Source organism: Accipiter gentilis, chromosome 25 (genome assembly GCF_929443795.1).
Source record: "Accipiter gentilis chromosome 25, bAccGen1.1, whole genome shotgun sequence".
NCBI lineage: Eukaryota > Metazoa > Chordata > Aves > Accipitriformes > Accipitridae > Astur > Astur gentilis.
The window spans coordinates 14,731,970-14,748,782 of NC_064904.1; the positions used below are offsets into that span (position 1 = coordinate 14,731,970).

The 16,813-nt window shown below is 42.0% G+C and overlaps 1 protein-coding gene across 2 annotated transcripts in view; it reads right to left on the minus strand.

The window, feature by feature from the left end:
- Nucleotides 1–1,929: 1,929 nt before the first annotated feature.
- BRF1 (BRF1 RNA polymerase III transcription initiation factor subunit) overlaps nt 1,930–16,813 on the minus strand; it is a 176,537-nt gene continuing 161,653 nt past the window's right edge. For both annotated transcript variants that reach the window (XM_049828830.1, XM_049828831.1), the window contains 3 exons: nt 11,180–11,231; nt 7,931–8,099; nt 1,930–5,711 (listed from right to left, as the gene is read on the minus strand). In XM_049828830.1, coding sequence (XP_049684787.1) covers nt 5,674–5,711; nt 7,931–8,099; nt 11,180–11,231 — 259 coding nt within the window. In that variant the 3' untranslated portion in view covers nt 1,930–5,673. The remainder of the gene's footprint in view (nt 5,712–7,930; nt 8,100–11,179; nt 11,232–16,813) is intronic.

Genomic DNA, 16,813 nt, shown 5'->3' on the forward strand with positions numbered 1-16,813 from the left:
TGTTTTTCTCCTTAACATCAAACTATACCCCTTAAAGCCACTCTAAATAATTAATCTCCTTTGTTCTTACTCAGTGAAACAAAGAAACCTCACCATCTCCTCTTCCTTACCTGGCTAGGTGCCCTACCTCTTCCCAACATCCTCCAGCCGACTGCCCAGTCTACAAATGATGAAGATGGTGCAGGATATACCATGAAACAGGAGAGGTCTGGAAGGTTTGTGCGCAAAATGTACAACAATGCTGACTCACCTCTGCTGCTGCCAAGATGCAACTTTTGCCCCTTTTAGTCTCTGTGTATAAATACCTTCTACCTTTCCCACAGAAAAGCACTGAATAAAAACTACCTGGCAAGAACAGTGTTGGTGCTGTTTCTTTTCATTGCTTTGTTCAAATTCCTTTAATTTGCTGTATTTTTCTGCTTTTGAAGAATGGAGAAACTTTACTAAGAACACTAAGAGCAATAGGAAAGCATTCTTGTTGCAATTTTGCAATAGAAATAGATAATACAATGATTGCCATCCCGGTGTCCAGTACAATGCCACTTACTGCCAACCCATACAATAACAAATGTTAAGATTCACACTAAAAGTCATAAAATCCTGTGCTCCTAGAGTCACATGGCAAGATGGGAATTTCATTTTTGCATTTTTATGAAATGTATGCATCTCTTTCATTTCCATGAAAACGCACAACAGTCCCATAAGAAAAAAAAAAAAAATTACAATGCAGGAACTCATCAAGTAAATTTGTTATGCTGCAAGTTATGAATTTTCACCCAGCCTCATTTCTCGTGTGCTTAACCCCTTTCACTAAACAACCACCACTCACCAAGACCGCTGCCAGGTATGGGGGTGGACATAAAAAATACTGAATAATATGCTGTAAGTCTTCTTACACGTGTGACAGGAATAGAAAATTACAATGGCCTCTTCTGTGTTACAAAACGTGAACCTAACAATGAGCGTGCTATGATCTACTGCTGACAAATTAAGTTAATACAAAGCTTTACAAGATTTCAGCTTTATTACCGTTACTTCACTTCTCAGACCCTTAAAGGAGGCGTATTTGATGAACACGGCTGGGTGGACAGAATTGTTCTGGTTATGAAAGCCTGGTGTGATAGGGAAGAGAAAAATTACAGGTCAAAGCCAATAACTCTATAGCTTGGGGAAAGCAGAAAACACGAGGGCAAGGTGCCCAATACTTTTTAACAGCTTAGATGTTACGAGCGAGAAAGCATCAGTGACGGACATCACTGGAGAAGTTCCCAACTGCCAGTGGACAGGGTTGGAACAGCTGAAAAGAAACTAAGATACAAGCATCCTGATGTCGATGAAAGCAGACGTGCACTTACATGAGAGTATGGGAAGCCAGTGAAATGCTGGAATGACACATACTTACTGCCTTATCAAAACTACTGTTAATTGTCCTATTAAATGCTAAAACTTTGCAGTAGGGACTCCTGAGGATCTAGTAGTAGCTTCACTTCCAGAAAAAAATACAAGGAGCAAATACCCATGTGCACCAGGAGTAGATGTGAATTTTGGCCTCCAAACTGTGGCGACCAGATGTTGATAAAATAACATGATTTTTAACTCAGCACACACCTTATTTATCAAGATACAACTTTCAGAAATAAGCACTGGAACAGTTCCACTAAGCACACGCACTATATATTGTTCCCACAGTCAGTTAATTATATAGCTTAGAGGAAAAACCTCGTTAATGTTATCCAGTTTAGAGAAAGTATCTACATTTATCAGTGGAACAATATCTTGTAAAAAACTCTTGCCTGATTAGACATGTCTTCCCTTTTACAGACGAAATAAAGCTCTGAATTTCAAATTTTGACCACTCTCAACCGATCAAAAATGAACATTTGTAAGAATGAAGACAGAAGAATCAGAAATTAGCAAGACAGCATCATAAAAGATGGGTTATGCAAGGGTTTTACTTTTTATTTACAGCAAATATATTACAGTAAAAAAGCTTAACATGGCTCATATCATGGTTGTGTAAGGATGATACATACGCTTACATCAAACAGGTTTAATTTCCCTGGCACTAACTGAACCAAATGCTAGGATTTAACACAAAAATAAGAAACAGAACATTTATTAGGCAAACTACAATAACTGTACACATCTGCGACTGGAGTTTCAATGCAATCCAAAGAATACAAACAAGCCATCAGGATGGCAAGAACTTTTTCAATGGACACGTTTAACCCTCAAGACAAGGCTGTCTGGCACCATTTAAAAGTTGCTGTACTGAACACAGTAATTTTAAAGAAATGTCATAGATGATTAAGACACTGAAAATGCACTCACCACAGTGAAGAATCCCATTATTTTCATGATTTCATTTTTTACTCCCACGATACAAGAGTGTTAAAAGGCTGCATGGCAGACAAGCTGGATGCAACAGCTGGAGGGTTTTGCCTGTCAAGCAAAGCGACTTGCAGCAAGAGACATGCTTTATGCAACAAACCCGATGATATACAGCTTGTGTGGGTTCAAATAAGAAGATCTAAGAACAACAAATGTTGAAGCCTTTTAAGCTCTCTTCATTATAATCAGAATCCTGAGAAAAGCAGGGTCCAAATTACTCCAAGTGAATTTAGGCTCGCTTACACAACAAAATTGTCCAGATACATCAACAGTAGTAAACAGAGTTAATGCAGTGTTAATCTTTTTACATTTTAATGACTAGCTATAAAAAACAGAAACTAGCATGTTCTAATCTGTTTACATTTCCTGAGCTTAGTTAAATCAAGAAGGAATGAACATTATAAAAATCCCGATAAGTCACCAATAAATTAAAAATGTACATAACCACTATAGCGTAAGAAGTCTTACAGTGCTCAGAGTGAAGTCTGCCTATCCAATACCATGGCGTTTCCTTTAGGCCTCCTATACAGGAACCATGCCATTAACTTCACTGAGATCCTATAGAATTGTAGGTCTTTTTTTTTTCCTGCTCTCCAAGTGCCCTTCTAGCAGACTATGCAATAGCCTTTCCTAATCAAATCATATGAGAGCGTTCAAAAACTGCAATTCTCTACTTCCAGTGCAGGAAACAATGTTCTCAGAAATGCAATGTGCTACTGAAATTCAAATTTACTAGCAGCAGTTATTTGAGCAGACTCTCAGCTCCCGCACATAACATCCCTACATTGGCAGCAGGTTTAGTATCCTTTGGGGGAACAAACCAATGAAAATCTACACAGAAGACTGGAGGAAAGACCCTTAGCAATAAAGAATTCGTCCTGGCGGTTTCTTTAAGAGCCAACATCTTGCATTTGAGAAAAGCACTCGACCTACATGAGTCATACACGTTTATTTATGCATGTTTATTTCCTGCATAGAGAATAATGTGTACCTTGGAATAAAACCCAAGCTTTGAGAATATACTGAGAGTATGGGTATTTGTAATAATCCTATTGGCAGATTAAATCAAGCCCCAAATGCTCAAACTCAACTGTCTCAAAGACTTGCAGAGCATGAACTTTGATAAAACAAAATACTTTTTTAAAAATTGTCCACTTCTAGCATGATTTTTAATTTACGGTGTAGATAAAAGAGAGGTAGTAAGGTTTATCTCCTCAATATCATTTTCTGTGCAGTATTTATAAAGTATCAGAAAAAAATCCATAGTTTTTTGGTGAAAATGCCAGCTTTTCCCCTAAGAATTACATGGAATCTCTTCTTTCCACTGAAGTGCTGCAAACTAAGTAACTGGATTCTGGTTCAGAAGAGCTCTTCTTCCCATTAGCTTCACCGCATCTTATTTGTTACCAAATTCTGCTTTTAAGAAGTCATTGCAGAAATACTCCTATACAGGGCTCAAAAATATCTAGCAGATACAACCTACCCAACAAACTACATTTACCAGCCAAATAATGTTAAGTCTGCTCCTAAAAAAAGCACTCGCTCTTGCTTTACTTATATGATCCCTCTTAGGCATGCTGCTGAGAGGGACAGAAGAAGTATGCAAAGCCATATGGCCCTTCCCCTCTTTGGTGACGACCACGGCTATGAGCATCACCGTCGCTCTGGCTGGCAGTAGCTAGCAAGCTTCCTAAGGCAGCTTCTTCTCCTGCCACGATCCACCCTCCGCAGCGGGAGGATGGACGGCGCTTTAGTGATGGGCACTGCTCAAAAAAGGGTAGGAAGGACGAGCGGACCAGGAGAGACAGCCTAACAGAAACCACGTTGGCAAGATCAACGTCCATCTTTCCCTGGTGCAAGACGAGCCTGCAGCGCTGCAGTTTTCATGATTGTCACCAGACAAGGGAGAGAAATGAAAATATCTTGGGTCCTGCAGCTGCAGTCGTCAAGAGCGTGATCCAGAGCGCAGTGCGTTTCCCACCGAGCCGAGAGCCTCGGACCCAGCAGTGCCAGGGAAAGGAAGGTCAGAGGCAACGGGGTGGGATCTGGCAATAGGGGCTCCATCCCTGACCCCTGCTCTCACAGCATTGCGAGAGCCGATGTATCTGGAAGAGAAGGAGCTGCCTGTTGACGTTTTGGGGCGCACAGGGCCGGAGCTCCAGCATTATTCACGTAGCAGCGACTGTTCAAGCGTGGGATTTGAGCCATGAAAGTCAGACTGCTGCACGGTGACCTTTTATTTACCCACAGAAAGTTAAATAAATTACATTAAATTAAATTCAGCCAAAGCAGATGCTAGCTTATTTATTAAAAAGCTCAGCTTTCTCTTTCCTTCAACTGGTTTTAGAGACAGGCAGCTCTTGGGAGCAGACCTTCACTCTAACTCAGTCAGACAAGAGCAGCTCCACGGAGATGACCAGAGTGACTCTCCTGCAGCAATTCCAGCTGCAACAAGACCCGACTGTCCCTTGGGACGCCCAGCAAAGGCATGTGAGCACAGCATTGTTGCCGGCTTGCCTCTGCACTTCTTGCCTCAGCCAGGTCTTCTCCTTCTTTCCACGTAGACCGCATTGGACTCGTGGTGGAAGATGATCCTTCGCTGCCAACATTGTCTTCTACTGTCCTATCTTTTAAGAGATCTATGAATTTATTAATATAAAGAAGTATTTACTTCATTTCAGAGAAACCGTTACCGCCCTGCAAATATGTAACTTGTCATTAATTTTTGATAGGCTTGGGTAAGGAAGCTTGTGTACAGTAACAGGGTCATGTTTACAATACAGGTTGGAAATGTTTTCTTTCTTTCAGTTGTAGCATTATGAGACAACTAATGCTTCTGTACTCAAATAATCAACAGGCACACTTCTCATTTTCACCTGTCCTCCTATCCGTCCTTCTATCTGCTCCCTTTCAACAGCATGCCTAAAAGCAGCTCACATAAATAAGAGATGTGTTGCTTTCAGCCACACCTACTTTATACACAGTCTATTTTGTCTCTTTTCTTTTGTTCTCTGGAAACATGACTCCCATTAATTTCATCCTCAAACTATGATCCACCAAAATAAAAAAAAATTCAAGTACAAACCCAAACTTTATTGCTGGGTTATGGGTCAATGTAAACTGACCAGAGTCAATGCCAACCTAAAATTCGCTTTACAAAAGTAAGGATTGTTCAATTACATTTGCTGACCACAGACAGCTTCTTTCACTATTCATACAGTTTGAAGACTGAAGATTTGCTGGGAACACGACACAGTCTATGTCCTTTGGACGTAAATGGAACTAATAGCCATCATCATCATCCATATCACAGCCATAATCTGAAACACATAAAGACAAAGGCATATAAAAATGCATATATTCCAGGTAGATGGAAGATACAACAAAAGTATCGCTACTTTCAGGTCGTTTTCCTGCTGTGTAACTAGATGGTAAGTTTTGCCTTAAGCAAGCGTTTTAAAAATCATGTATTTTCTTAGGGCTAAATGAAAAGTTCTTGCATGTACTTTCCTCAGTGAAATAAAATTATTTGTAAGCAAGTAGGTGTAAATATCTCTTCTCACTTGTCACTGGACCCTCATTCAGGAATACCTGTCACATGGATATGTGAAAGACTTGGTTTAATTTAGAGGTTAAGGTGATCAACCCTGATTGTCACAAGTAATTTGGAACACGGTGGCTGATAAGCAGCAGCATACATTTACAAGTAGGCACGGTTCTCACTAGATGTAGCCACCAAAAAAAAAGGCTGGCTTGTTTATATTATTCATGGATTTATAGGCTGAAATGCAAGGGTTCGGGGATAGCTCACAGATCCTATCAACATCAAAGGAGTCGTGCAACAAATCCTGAGCAACGCATTTGACTCGGATCTCCTGTATCTACTTAATCCTAGAGGAACAACTTAAAATTTTGCCCAGATTTTTTTATCCCGTCTTGTTTTCTTAAACAATGCCAAGTGCAAAGACTGTGCGATGTGTGCGTCAGAAGGTGAATCTGTGGCTTTCTAACACACCAATTTCTCTTCTGTGTGCTTCTGAATGTAGTGAAACAGGTATTTTCTGTTGCATAGTTGAACCTATGGATAACTATTACATATGAGCATTCAGTAAAGTTAACCTTTATATTCCAAATTCAATACAGTGCAACACTTCATCCAAAGAGTCAAGCAAATGCTCAGAAGCAGAATTAAGCGTAATCTATAATAATTTGTGTAGAATGGGTGAAGTTCACCATCTGTAATTCCTGCAGTCATTCCAGACAGACAGGTCTAAAATCCATGAAGAAAGCAGTTAGAAAGGAGTTATTTGTTCTGCTGAGTGGCTCTGCACACCTGCGTTTGAATTCTGGGAATACTCCTTTCTTTTTTATTTTTTTTTTTAAACTCTGATTTTTCAGCTGTCGTCCAGACCAGACAGGGAGTAGTGGAATGTTCTCAGAATGGTTTAAAAATAGTAACATTTACAAAGAAAAAAAGCTCAGTGACCTTTATTCTATTTTTGTGGGGGGTTTATTAATAAACATAGACCCACCCTCCCCCACATGGGTGCTTTTTCTTGGGAACATTATTCTAATAATAAATGCAGGCAACAAACTGTTTTTCCTACAGTTCAGCAATTATTTTCCAGTGGAGAAATAATTTAAAAGCAACAGACACTTCTGTGAAATGTATACATACTGTCCATGAAAGCTAAATTAACAGTACTGGAAAGATTTTTGCAGTAAATATCATTTCAGTAGGAAACTTATTCCCATCTTGCTTGTTCACAACCCATAATTAGCAGCTCTCATTTTAGAAATATTTTTGTATATTTTCAAAGCTTAACTTCTAAGGGGAAGTTTTTAATAAAGGATAAATGTGGATGTGTCCAGTTAGGAAAAACCACAGCGGAGAGGATACTGCCTTTTCCTGCCAGCAAAGAAACCTAATTAAATGAGTGGCTTTGCTGGGTAACCCATAGAAATTAGTACACATCTGCGTACCATACAGCACGTCGCACGCTATCAAGGCAATTTCTGTACTTGGTGAAGATCTCTTTCCTCCTAACACTTTCCCCAGAAATGGAGTGTGACGATTCGTTTTGTTTTGAGCTGGACAGCCACGTCCCCAGGGCTCACGGACAACCTGGACATCACTGAGGAGGCAGGCAGGAGCAGGGCAGCTCGGCTCGGGAGGCAACGAGCCCCGAGCATTGCTGATGGAGGGGTCACTGACCCCCTAATCCCTCAGATCCACATTAAGAAACCTAATTCTGAAGAAGGCACACCATCAGCTTGCTCTTGAGAAGCCCTCTTAGCCTAAAGCTCGAGATGCAGAGTTTTCTCAGGAGAAGTCCCTAAGAAGGCCAGGTTTCAAACAAGGTTTCGGACTCCCGGCTTTCCCACAGGAATGGGCACTGCCGGGAAGGCGGCAGGAGCTCCGCATGGGACGAGCTGCCAGGGGACAGGGACAAGCAGGGCAAGCCTGTCTGTCCTCAGCCCTGCAGCAACGAAGCCCACAGCACCAGCAGACGGCAATTTAGACAGCATCCCAGCTTACCGTTTCCTCCCATTAACTGCAAGGCGCTCATGCAGTGATCATCATCTTCTTCTATTTCTTCCTCTTCTACCTCTTCGTCGGGGTTATAAGCTACTGGGCCACTCTCCACTAGCACAGCTGCTGGTTTTTCTAAGTCAGGGGCTTCTGCTTGTGCATTTGGAAAGGTGACCTGCAAAAAAGAAGAGGGGAAAGTAGAGCAGCCCTTCCTTTTGTTCAGTATTTGTACGCAACATTGGCAGATTCCACACAGGGAAGCCCACATCTGGGGCTAGAGGCTTAGCTCTTCCAGGGCACATGAAGGTTGCTCAGTAAAATGTTGCCCGAATGAAAGTCAGGCACAAATATCCACAGTTTTCACATAATTCATAGCCAGGTAAGTGAAATATCCAGAGACAGTAACAGCAGAACAAGGATCCTCTTGCAAGCACAAGGTAAGGAGAAATTTGGGAGTGAAGGCTCCTCAGCAGAGCTCTGCAGGAAAACTTAACAACCTTTTCCTCGTTGCGCTGGACTCACATCAGGCCTATGACACAATAGCAATGTTATTGACACTTTAATGACAGCAAAAATGTATCCTTCAAATCAGAAAAAACCCAACATGTATTAGTTTTGACAGCTGTGGTTGGATTTATTTAGAGGGACAATGAGCTGTGGAACAAACAGCACTCTTTAGACAGCACTTAATGTGATGGCAGAGCACTAGGTTGATAATGCACGCCAGCACCTGTAACATTACTTATGACGTTTATCGGAATAATGCCCTCCAAACACTAATTTGGGAATTGATCACTGACAGGACCCATTCCGTACCTGCACCTTCCCAGTTGCTCCAAGGTTAGGCAGGACCCAGCAGGGAGGGAGAGAAAGGCCATCACCACAAGGAGACAAGAGACGAATTTGGAGAAGGTAATATTGTCCCCGGTTCACTAACGATAGATCTGGGAAAGGGGCAGGAACCAGCAACGTGGTCTGCCCCAGCGCAGCCCAGGCTCCGGTCTCTCCGGAGCTCCCACTTCCATGGTGTGCTCAGTCCAGGGCTCTACCCCCCTCTCTCATCCAGGGAAGAAACATCCCAGGAGCTTTATCTCCACCAGCTTTGTAACAGGGCACTTTTCACCTCTGTTCTGTACTTGGACAGTTTGGGGTTTGTACACTACAGCCTATGGCCCCAAAAGACATCCCATTAGTGGCAACCTGAAGAACATTAAAGATCAACCATTAATGCCGCTTTGCCATGTAAGCAATTTTGAGAAGGCAATACTTAACAGTACCTGTCACTAGTCAGCAGTTATCAGCACTGAGCGTCATCTCCCCTTTTGGGAAAGACAGAAAAGACTGGGACCGCTTCTTTGGGAAGGACAGCGGTGAGGTGCTCCTAACAATGACTGGTCCAAAGGAGACCAGGAAAACCCAACTCCTCTGGTCCCTACCACAAGAAAAGTCCTATAGTGCTCTAGCTTTTAAATTTCAGTATACAACCACGTACTGCTGCATCTTTTCCAGTTCCATTGGCAGTAAGTTCTGATTCAGCGTTATTAATTTATTTTTATTTATTTATTTATAAATGTATTTACTTGGGATGCAGTAACTCCCAGAATCCCTGTAACTCCAGGCACTTTAGAGATGCACCATAAGAGAAAATCCCTGTACCAGAAAGTTGATAGTCTAATTATTCAAACATCAAAGCTGTTCCTGAACTTGTCATATACCATGACAGTCAACCCAAAGAATCTGCCTGAGTTTTTCAAAGTCACCTAAGGGTTTGCTCCAATAGCTCATTAATAGGGCAAGACACCCATTAATTTTAATAGAAAATCAAGTATTTAGATATTCGGATCACTCAAAGACAGGTTTTCATGATTTTTTAATGCTCAAATTAATTACATTATTTAGAGGAACTTCCCTCCAGTTTATTTCATATTTCCTACCACTGCTTTTGCCTCTAGAGTGATCAAACTGAGTCCATCTAGGTTTTCAGTATAAGCAGAAAAAAAGACACAACAGTTTGAGACAAATCAGCATCATAATATATACCAATTTATATGCTTAAAAGTATCCATCTGCTCTGAAAAAGTGGGTGAATATAAAGAAGCTACAATTGAGTCATTATTTTTTAAAATTGCACCATGCTAATTAAAATGTGACCTTCTTCTAATTATCATGTCCACTTCCAGACTGCTATACTTCTAAAAATGTGCAGAGTTTTCTAATGAGCATAGCAAAAGAAGTGAAAATGTACTTCCTCAGGCAGGATATCAAACCGTTTCTGAAAATCAATGGGTTTTAGTCATTTTAAAAATAAGGCAGTCAAACAACGCCTTTAAACAGAACTTCCCGAATTCACTTCCAGACATTCCGGACTTGAGTTTGGCACGTATCTTTATGTATGGATGGACAACTGTCAAAGCATGTTAAACTACCCAAGGTAATTGGTTCACTTTCTAAAGAGTGTCAGTGTCACACATTCATGGGAAAAAGAAGGAGGACAAATACCGTTGGGAGTATTAGGAACAGACTTTTTAGATATGCAGTAGACAGTTATTTTATCATACACAAAATGCATATGTCTACTCTGTACAGTGTGAAAATAATAGCAAAATAAAGCAGTTATCTCTGTGACTCTGCTAATAATCACAACCCCTTTGGCAGAAAATGCAGGTGCACAAAGCCACCCAAGGAGGGTTTCTGGTGTTGGCCAGTTACTAGCACTAACTTTTCTATGGCACTACTATATTTTCAAACTAAACAAACAAACGAACCAAAGAGGAATCCATGCTATATAGGGTAAGCTGTCACTTTGTGTTTCCTCGCTGGTCTCCCGCAGAAGCCCAGCCCTTCCCTTGGGTCAGTGTTGGCTGCACGGAAGCAGCATTTTGCATCATCCCCCTTTTTCATGGGGATGGTCCAAATGCTGAGAAACAGGCACGAGTTCTGCCCTCTCCTACCCCCTTGTGTGATATGTAGCTTTTCAGATGCTTGCAGGGAGTTTTCTCTTTCTGCTCTCTAACCAGGCATTATGAGGCTGTGCTAATGGTACTGACGGATAAGTAAGGGCAAATCTCGGTTGGAAAACAGGCAACTTTAGCTTTGTAGTGTTTGCAGTAACCAGCTCGCGGTCTGATCAGAGAGACAAGACTCTCATTTGTTTTGCCCACTGTCTACCACATAACCAGAGCTGGGCTGAGAAAGGCTTGTGGGAATTTCCAAACTCAAACTGTTGCACTAGGAGAAGTGCTGGACTTTACATACCTCTTCAGTGGCAGCCTTTTTAGCAAGCTGTGTTGAAATCAAGGGTCTTAATCTGCAAAGAAGGAAAGAAGAAATGGTGAACATCAGAAAAGTTACACCACACACAAGAGTTTGACACAGAGTATTCAGTCCCCAAACAGTAAAAGCACTTTGCTAGTGTTATGTTGTGTAATTACTTTTTTAAAGATACAAGATAAAGAGCGGAGAGCCATCGACTCCACAATAATTAATACACACATTCCCTTGTAAGCGTCTGCCCCAGTTCAGGATAATAAAAAAAGATGCCAGTCAACAAGCACGGCAGCAAAACCTCATCTCAAATGGCAGCCCCAGCCCATCCCAAAGGTCTGTGAAATAGAGGAGTTTGTCACGTATTACAGAAGTCAAAACACAACTGATTTTTTGGAAGAATGCAGACATGACAAAACCGAGCCACACTGAATTACTAAGCACCACTCTGCAACTGCTTCCCTGTATTTGATGATATATACAGGATACCAGTAATATTAGACACACAGGATATCATAATCATCAGAGGCGAAATTCTAACCTCCAGCTACAGAAATCATCATCAAAACCAAGGGGACCCTGCATACCTTGAATGAGAAATGACAGAAACTGAACATAAACATGTTTTTAAATTCTGCATCAGATAAGAAAAAGACCTGCATATTTGGGGAAAAAAGATGGATCAGTATTACTTTACAGCTAAGTGTTAAATATTGTTCTTTCTGAAAAACATTTCACAGCCTGTTGTCTACTTACTGCCATGAAGGCTGTTCTCAATCCATCATTTAGTGTAGCTTTCTGGTCTCTCCTCATCTAGATGTATCTAGTCAGGAAGAGGATGACTTGTTTTCTACTGAAACACTGCTCAGACAGCTTCTCAAGCATGTCTTTTAACTAAGTCTAGGCAAACAACTTAATGAATACCAATTTATGTCTCCAGAGATATAGTCTTTTATGATAAGCAGTATCTTTCCTCTCATTTTTCTATTAGCCATTCCTCCCTGTTAACACACAGATACAGGTTGTTTTCCTACTTATTTATTTATTTCAAATAATCAGCAGGAGGAAACAAAACCCCAGAGAATGAGCAGCAGAGATTCAGATCATTATCTCTGATGGAGAAGACAATATTAAAACACAAGATATTGGCTGAGCTCCAAAAAGGTTCAGAAACTGGTCATCTCTGAAATGCTTTTCAAGAACCAAAATGCATTTCAGCAACCGAAGTAGTCCAAGGTGCCTCCTTACAGTAGATCTAAACAAAAAGAAGCCATGGGAATGCTTTAGGAGCAGTACCACTGAAGGATCCAGAACACATTATTCTGCTGCAGATACTTCTTGTCATACGTCATAACTTTTCAAAAATTTCAAGAAAGAGATACTCTTGACCCACATAAACTATCTATTACTTACAAATCCTGGTGGCCTTCTGGGCTTAGAGAGAATGCATTTGAAGGCATGGACACATTCCTCCCTATATGCCTGGCCTTCTCTTTCCTTTATCTAACCTGAATTGTAGAGTTTTCACAGAATCATAGAAACATGGAATGGTTGGGGTTGGAAGGGACCCTTGAAGGTCAACTAGTCCAACCTCCCCTGCATTGAGCAGGGACATCTTCAACTAGAGCAGGTTGCCCAAAGCCCCAGCCAGCCTGACCTTGAATGTTTTCAGGGATGGGGTATCTACCATCTCTCTGGGCAACCCGTGCCAGTGTTTCATCACCCTCATTGTGAAAAATTTCTTATTTCCTAAAATTTGAGACTTACCTACCTACTGTCAATCACTGTTTTCCAAAACACCCTGATTAGGTGCTTACAAACACATGAATGCAGCAATGTCAAAAGGTTATGTAGCCGAAGGATGCTAATTACCAAACAGGTTGTATTTCATTGACATGACTGAAAAAACCCAACAGGGGTAAGAAATGAAGGACTTTTATTTTAAACCAGTAGTAGTGATTATTGCAATTAACATTGTACCAAAGATAGCACCTATTTCCTACTGCTACCAAAAGACATCAGACCTCCCTGGAGCACCCTGAAATCTTTCCTGCCCCCAATTAAAATCAAGCTGTTGAATAAGACTCACAAGGTAATCAGAAACTGCTGACATTTCTTTTAGAGAAAATTATACATGCGCTCACACAGTGAAGAAAACAATCACAGCTATAGGAAGCAAAGAGTAAACATTCCAGTTTCATTTTAATTAAAATGGTCCCCTAATGAAAATAAAAATTCATGCTTATGAAAAGCCTATTTGCAAACTTTAGTGCTAAATCCAAGAGCCCTTCTACACCATTTTTCAGCAGCGAGTGATTCTCACACACAAGCTGAAATTAAAGCTTTATTTCTGTTCCATGATAATTGCTCACAAAGTGTACATCTTCCCCTCATTACTAGAAATATAGCGCTGCCATTCAATTTGAGCAATACAGTTTCTCTCTCAGCATAACATCTAATGTATCCAAAAGCAGCGGGTTGGATTCTGCTCCTGCTCTGGCTGTTCGTTACCTGCTGCAGTGCAGATCTGAAGGGGTCACTCACCCTGTGGGCTGCAAAGCCCAGCTCGCTGCACCTGGGTACTATGTGCTACCTACAAACACTACCAATGAAAACTGAAAAAAAAGGTAAAACCATCGCAAAGAGAGACAAAAACTTATTTCCCCCCTGAAATAATGTCCTTGATTAAAATTATATAAAAGTTATAAAAGTTATAAATATATAAAAGGAGAAGTTAATTTCTCTCCCTTGGCTCTCCTTATGGCTATGGCGAACCCTACTATTACTGTACAAAACCATTTAGGAAGGTTTTATAGTGGGGTTTTGGTTTGTTTCTTAAATGCTCAGATGCCCTGACCTCCTTAAACCAGAGCAGCTGCTGCCACACCAGCCATATGGAGCAATAAATTACTGGCTGCCATGGCTACAGATAACGGGCTCCTTCTGCTGTCTGGCTGCACCACAGAGGGGAGAAAAAAGTGTCTTCATGAAAAAGTATGACTGCTTTTGAGGCTGGGATAGGCCTGAGTATTAATGATCAAAAAAGCACCTTGAAAAAACAAGTAACAAGTATCTTGCCCAACTTTCAATGTGCATGACTCAACCTCATCTGTAAAAGGCTACCAAGGCACACACATGCACATATTCGCTATATGGGAAAAATCCTGTCCATCACAGTCCAGTTTGAATTCAGGGTTGCCAAGTTCCATAAATAACAATAATATCCTATATTAAGATATGATCCCATATATGCTAAAGCGCCAACAGTCTCTACTGAAAATGTAATGTTGCAACTGGTCTTCCCAAATGTTTCAGTAGTTGTTCACTATGATGACTTCTAGTTTGGGGCGCTTTCTTTATGAACTTTGCAAATTAATACGGCACCTTGTAGGAGGGAGTAACAAAACAAGCAACTTTCTGAACAGCAATGTGATCTGTAAAAAGGGGGGAAAAAAAGATTTCACACAGCCCCAAGTGTTATATCCACATTTCAAACTACTTCAAAAATTATGCAGATCTACAAACGCTCGTGTCAGCCAACACACGTAACACTGGAAGCAGATAATCTTGACGTGTTCGCAACAAAAACTAATGGCACGGTACATGGCATCAGAGGCTGCTCCCTGCTGAATCTGCTCCGCTCTCAGTTGAGATGTGCACGATAACATCTAGGCTTGTCCTCCAGCTTAACAATTTAAAAGAAGATTCAATATAATAGCTCCTGACAGTGCTGGAGATCACACAGACTGAACTTTCAAAGTGAGCAAATTCTCTGAAAAACAAGCTGGCTGTGACAAACAACTGTTTTTATTTTGCTTATTATTTAATAACAAAAGATTACACAGCACAGTACATAAAATAGAAAAGAGCACTGCGAAGTAATAAAACCACCTCACTTGCATCAGGCTGTTCGCCCACTAAAAAGGTTTACGATACCATAACAATCTCCTCAGTGCAATCCTGCAAGTAATTTGGAAACTCACCCAAAGCTCTGTTTCTTACTGAATTTTAATTTAATCCATCCAAGTAGGGAACATCTTATTGCTGCTTACCGCCCATACTAATTTTATATGCGGATGATCCCAGAATACGCGATGGAAAGCAGAGATACAACAGAGCCCGCAGCCACAAGCCTGCAGTGTAATTATGCAGGTCAGCTAAGACAAATGCCCATAAAAGCTATATATCCATACCACAGGTCCTTCATACGTATGCCACTTCAGTGACAGAAAAAGGTACTGAGAAACGATTTGGCGAGAGACCGGTCAGGTTCTCCACGCTGGCTGAGATCCTCCTCCCACCTGAGGCCAGATGGTTTTGCCTCAGGAGCTCAGTTTACCAGACATCTGTGTGAGAAGGAAATTAATATAAATGTTTACCCCAGCTAAGAGTGCCCTTTAATTAAGTACCGTCAATGTTATCCTTACCGGAAAGCTGGGAATTACCTCTCTGCAAGGATTTAATGCTCTTGTTGAAAACACAACAGCGTCAGGAGATACCAACCCCCCATTCTGCCATCAGGTCAGGACAAAGGGGCGATCCTCCCGGACTCAGACCACTGCTCTTTTCCGGAGGGCGAAACAGAGACTGCCGTCGTGACCGTGACCCCGGAGCACTTTGGGGTTTGCGCATCCAGCTGCAGATCCCACCGTCTTCTACGTCTGCTTCTGGCCGAGAGCCGGGTGCTCACAAGAGCCGTTCCCTCTCCTGGAGGGGAAACCGAGGCACGGGGCCAAGGCCACGGCTGGTTGTGACACCAACGAACGGCCGCATGATGCCGTGAGGACAGGGGCTGGGGTGTGAGGGTGCACTGTGGCACACCAGAAGCAGCCCAGATACAACCACAGACAGGCTCTGCAGAAAGACGGAGCATCTCTGATGCTCATACCTTGAAACTCGCGTGCCTCAACGTGAGGCAGGCAAGTATTTTTGGCTTTCTGAAGGCCAGGCTGACCAGCCCTTCGCCCGGCCCAGCTCACCACCGGCGTGCAAGCCCCACGGAGTTTCCCTGAATCACCGTCCCCAGCGACAGGGCTGCAGGGACCCCGACCAACGACCACAAGACACCAAGCGAAAGGCGCGTCCGCACGGCGATGAGCTCAGCTCACGCCTAGCGAGGTCCCTTGGAATTGGCTACCCCCAGCGCTGCCAGCTGTACAAATGTGACTGACGGAGCAGGCGGCATGGTCTGAACCCTCCTAGAAACTGTCAGACACGTGGGCAGCAAGACTTGGATGCATCGAGCGTGAACTCCACCAGCTACACCAACACAGCCAGCTCCTGTTTTCCTCCTGTTTCCGAGCAAGCAACGCTACAGAAAGAGCCATTTCAAGCAGGAAAAAAAAAGCAAAGCTGAAGTGACAACAAAAACCAGAGCGAAATGAGAAATTGTTCCCACTTCTGATTCCCACTCAGCCCTCTTTCATGCTGGATCAGAGGAGCTTCGCTTTCATCAGCACAGCATCAGACAACGCAGCGCTGAGAACATCTTCAGCGCTAATGAGATTGGCCTCTTCTAGCAAATGCCCAGGCTTAAGTATCTAGGGACCAAAGCTCGCAGCAGTAAACTGGCAAAAAATAAGAACCTCTGCCACTCACTAAAGGATATATTTATCAGCGAGGAAC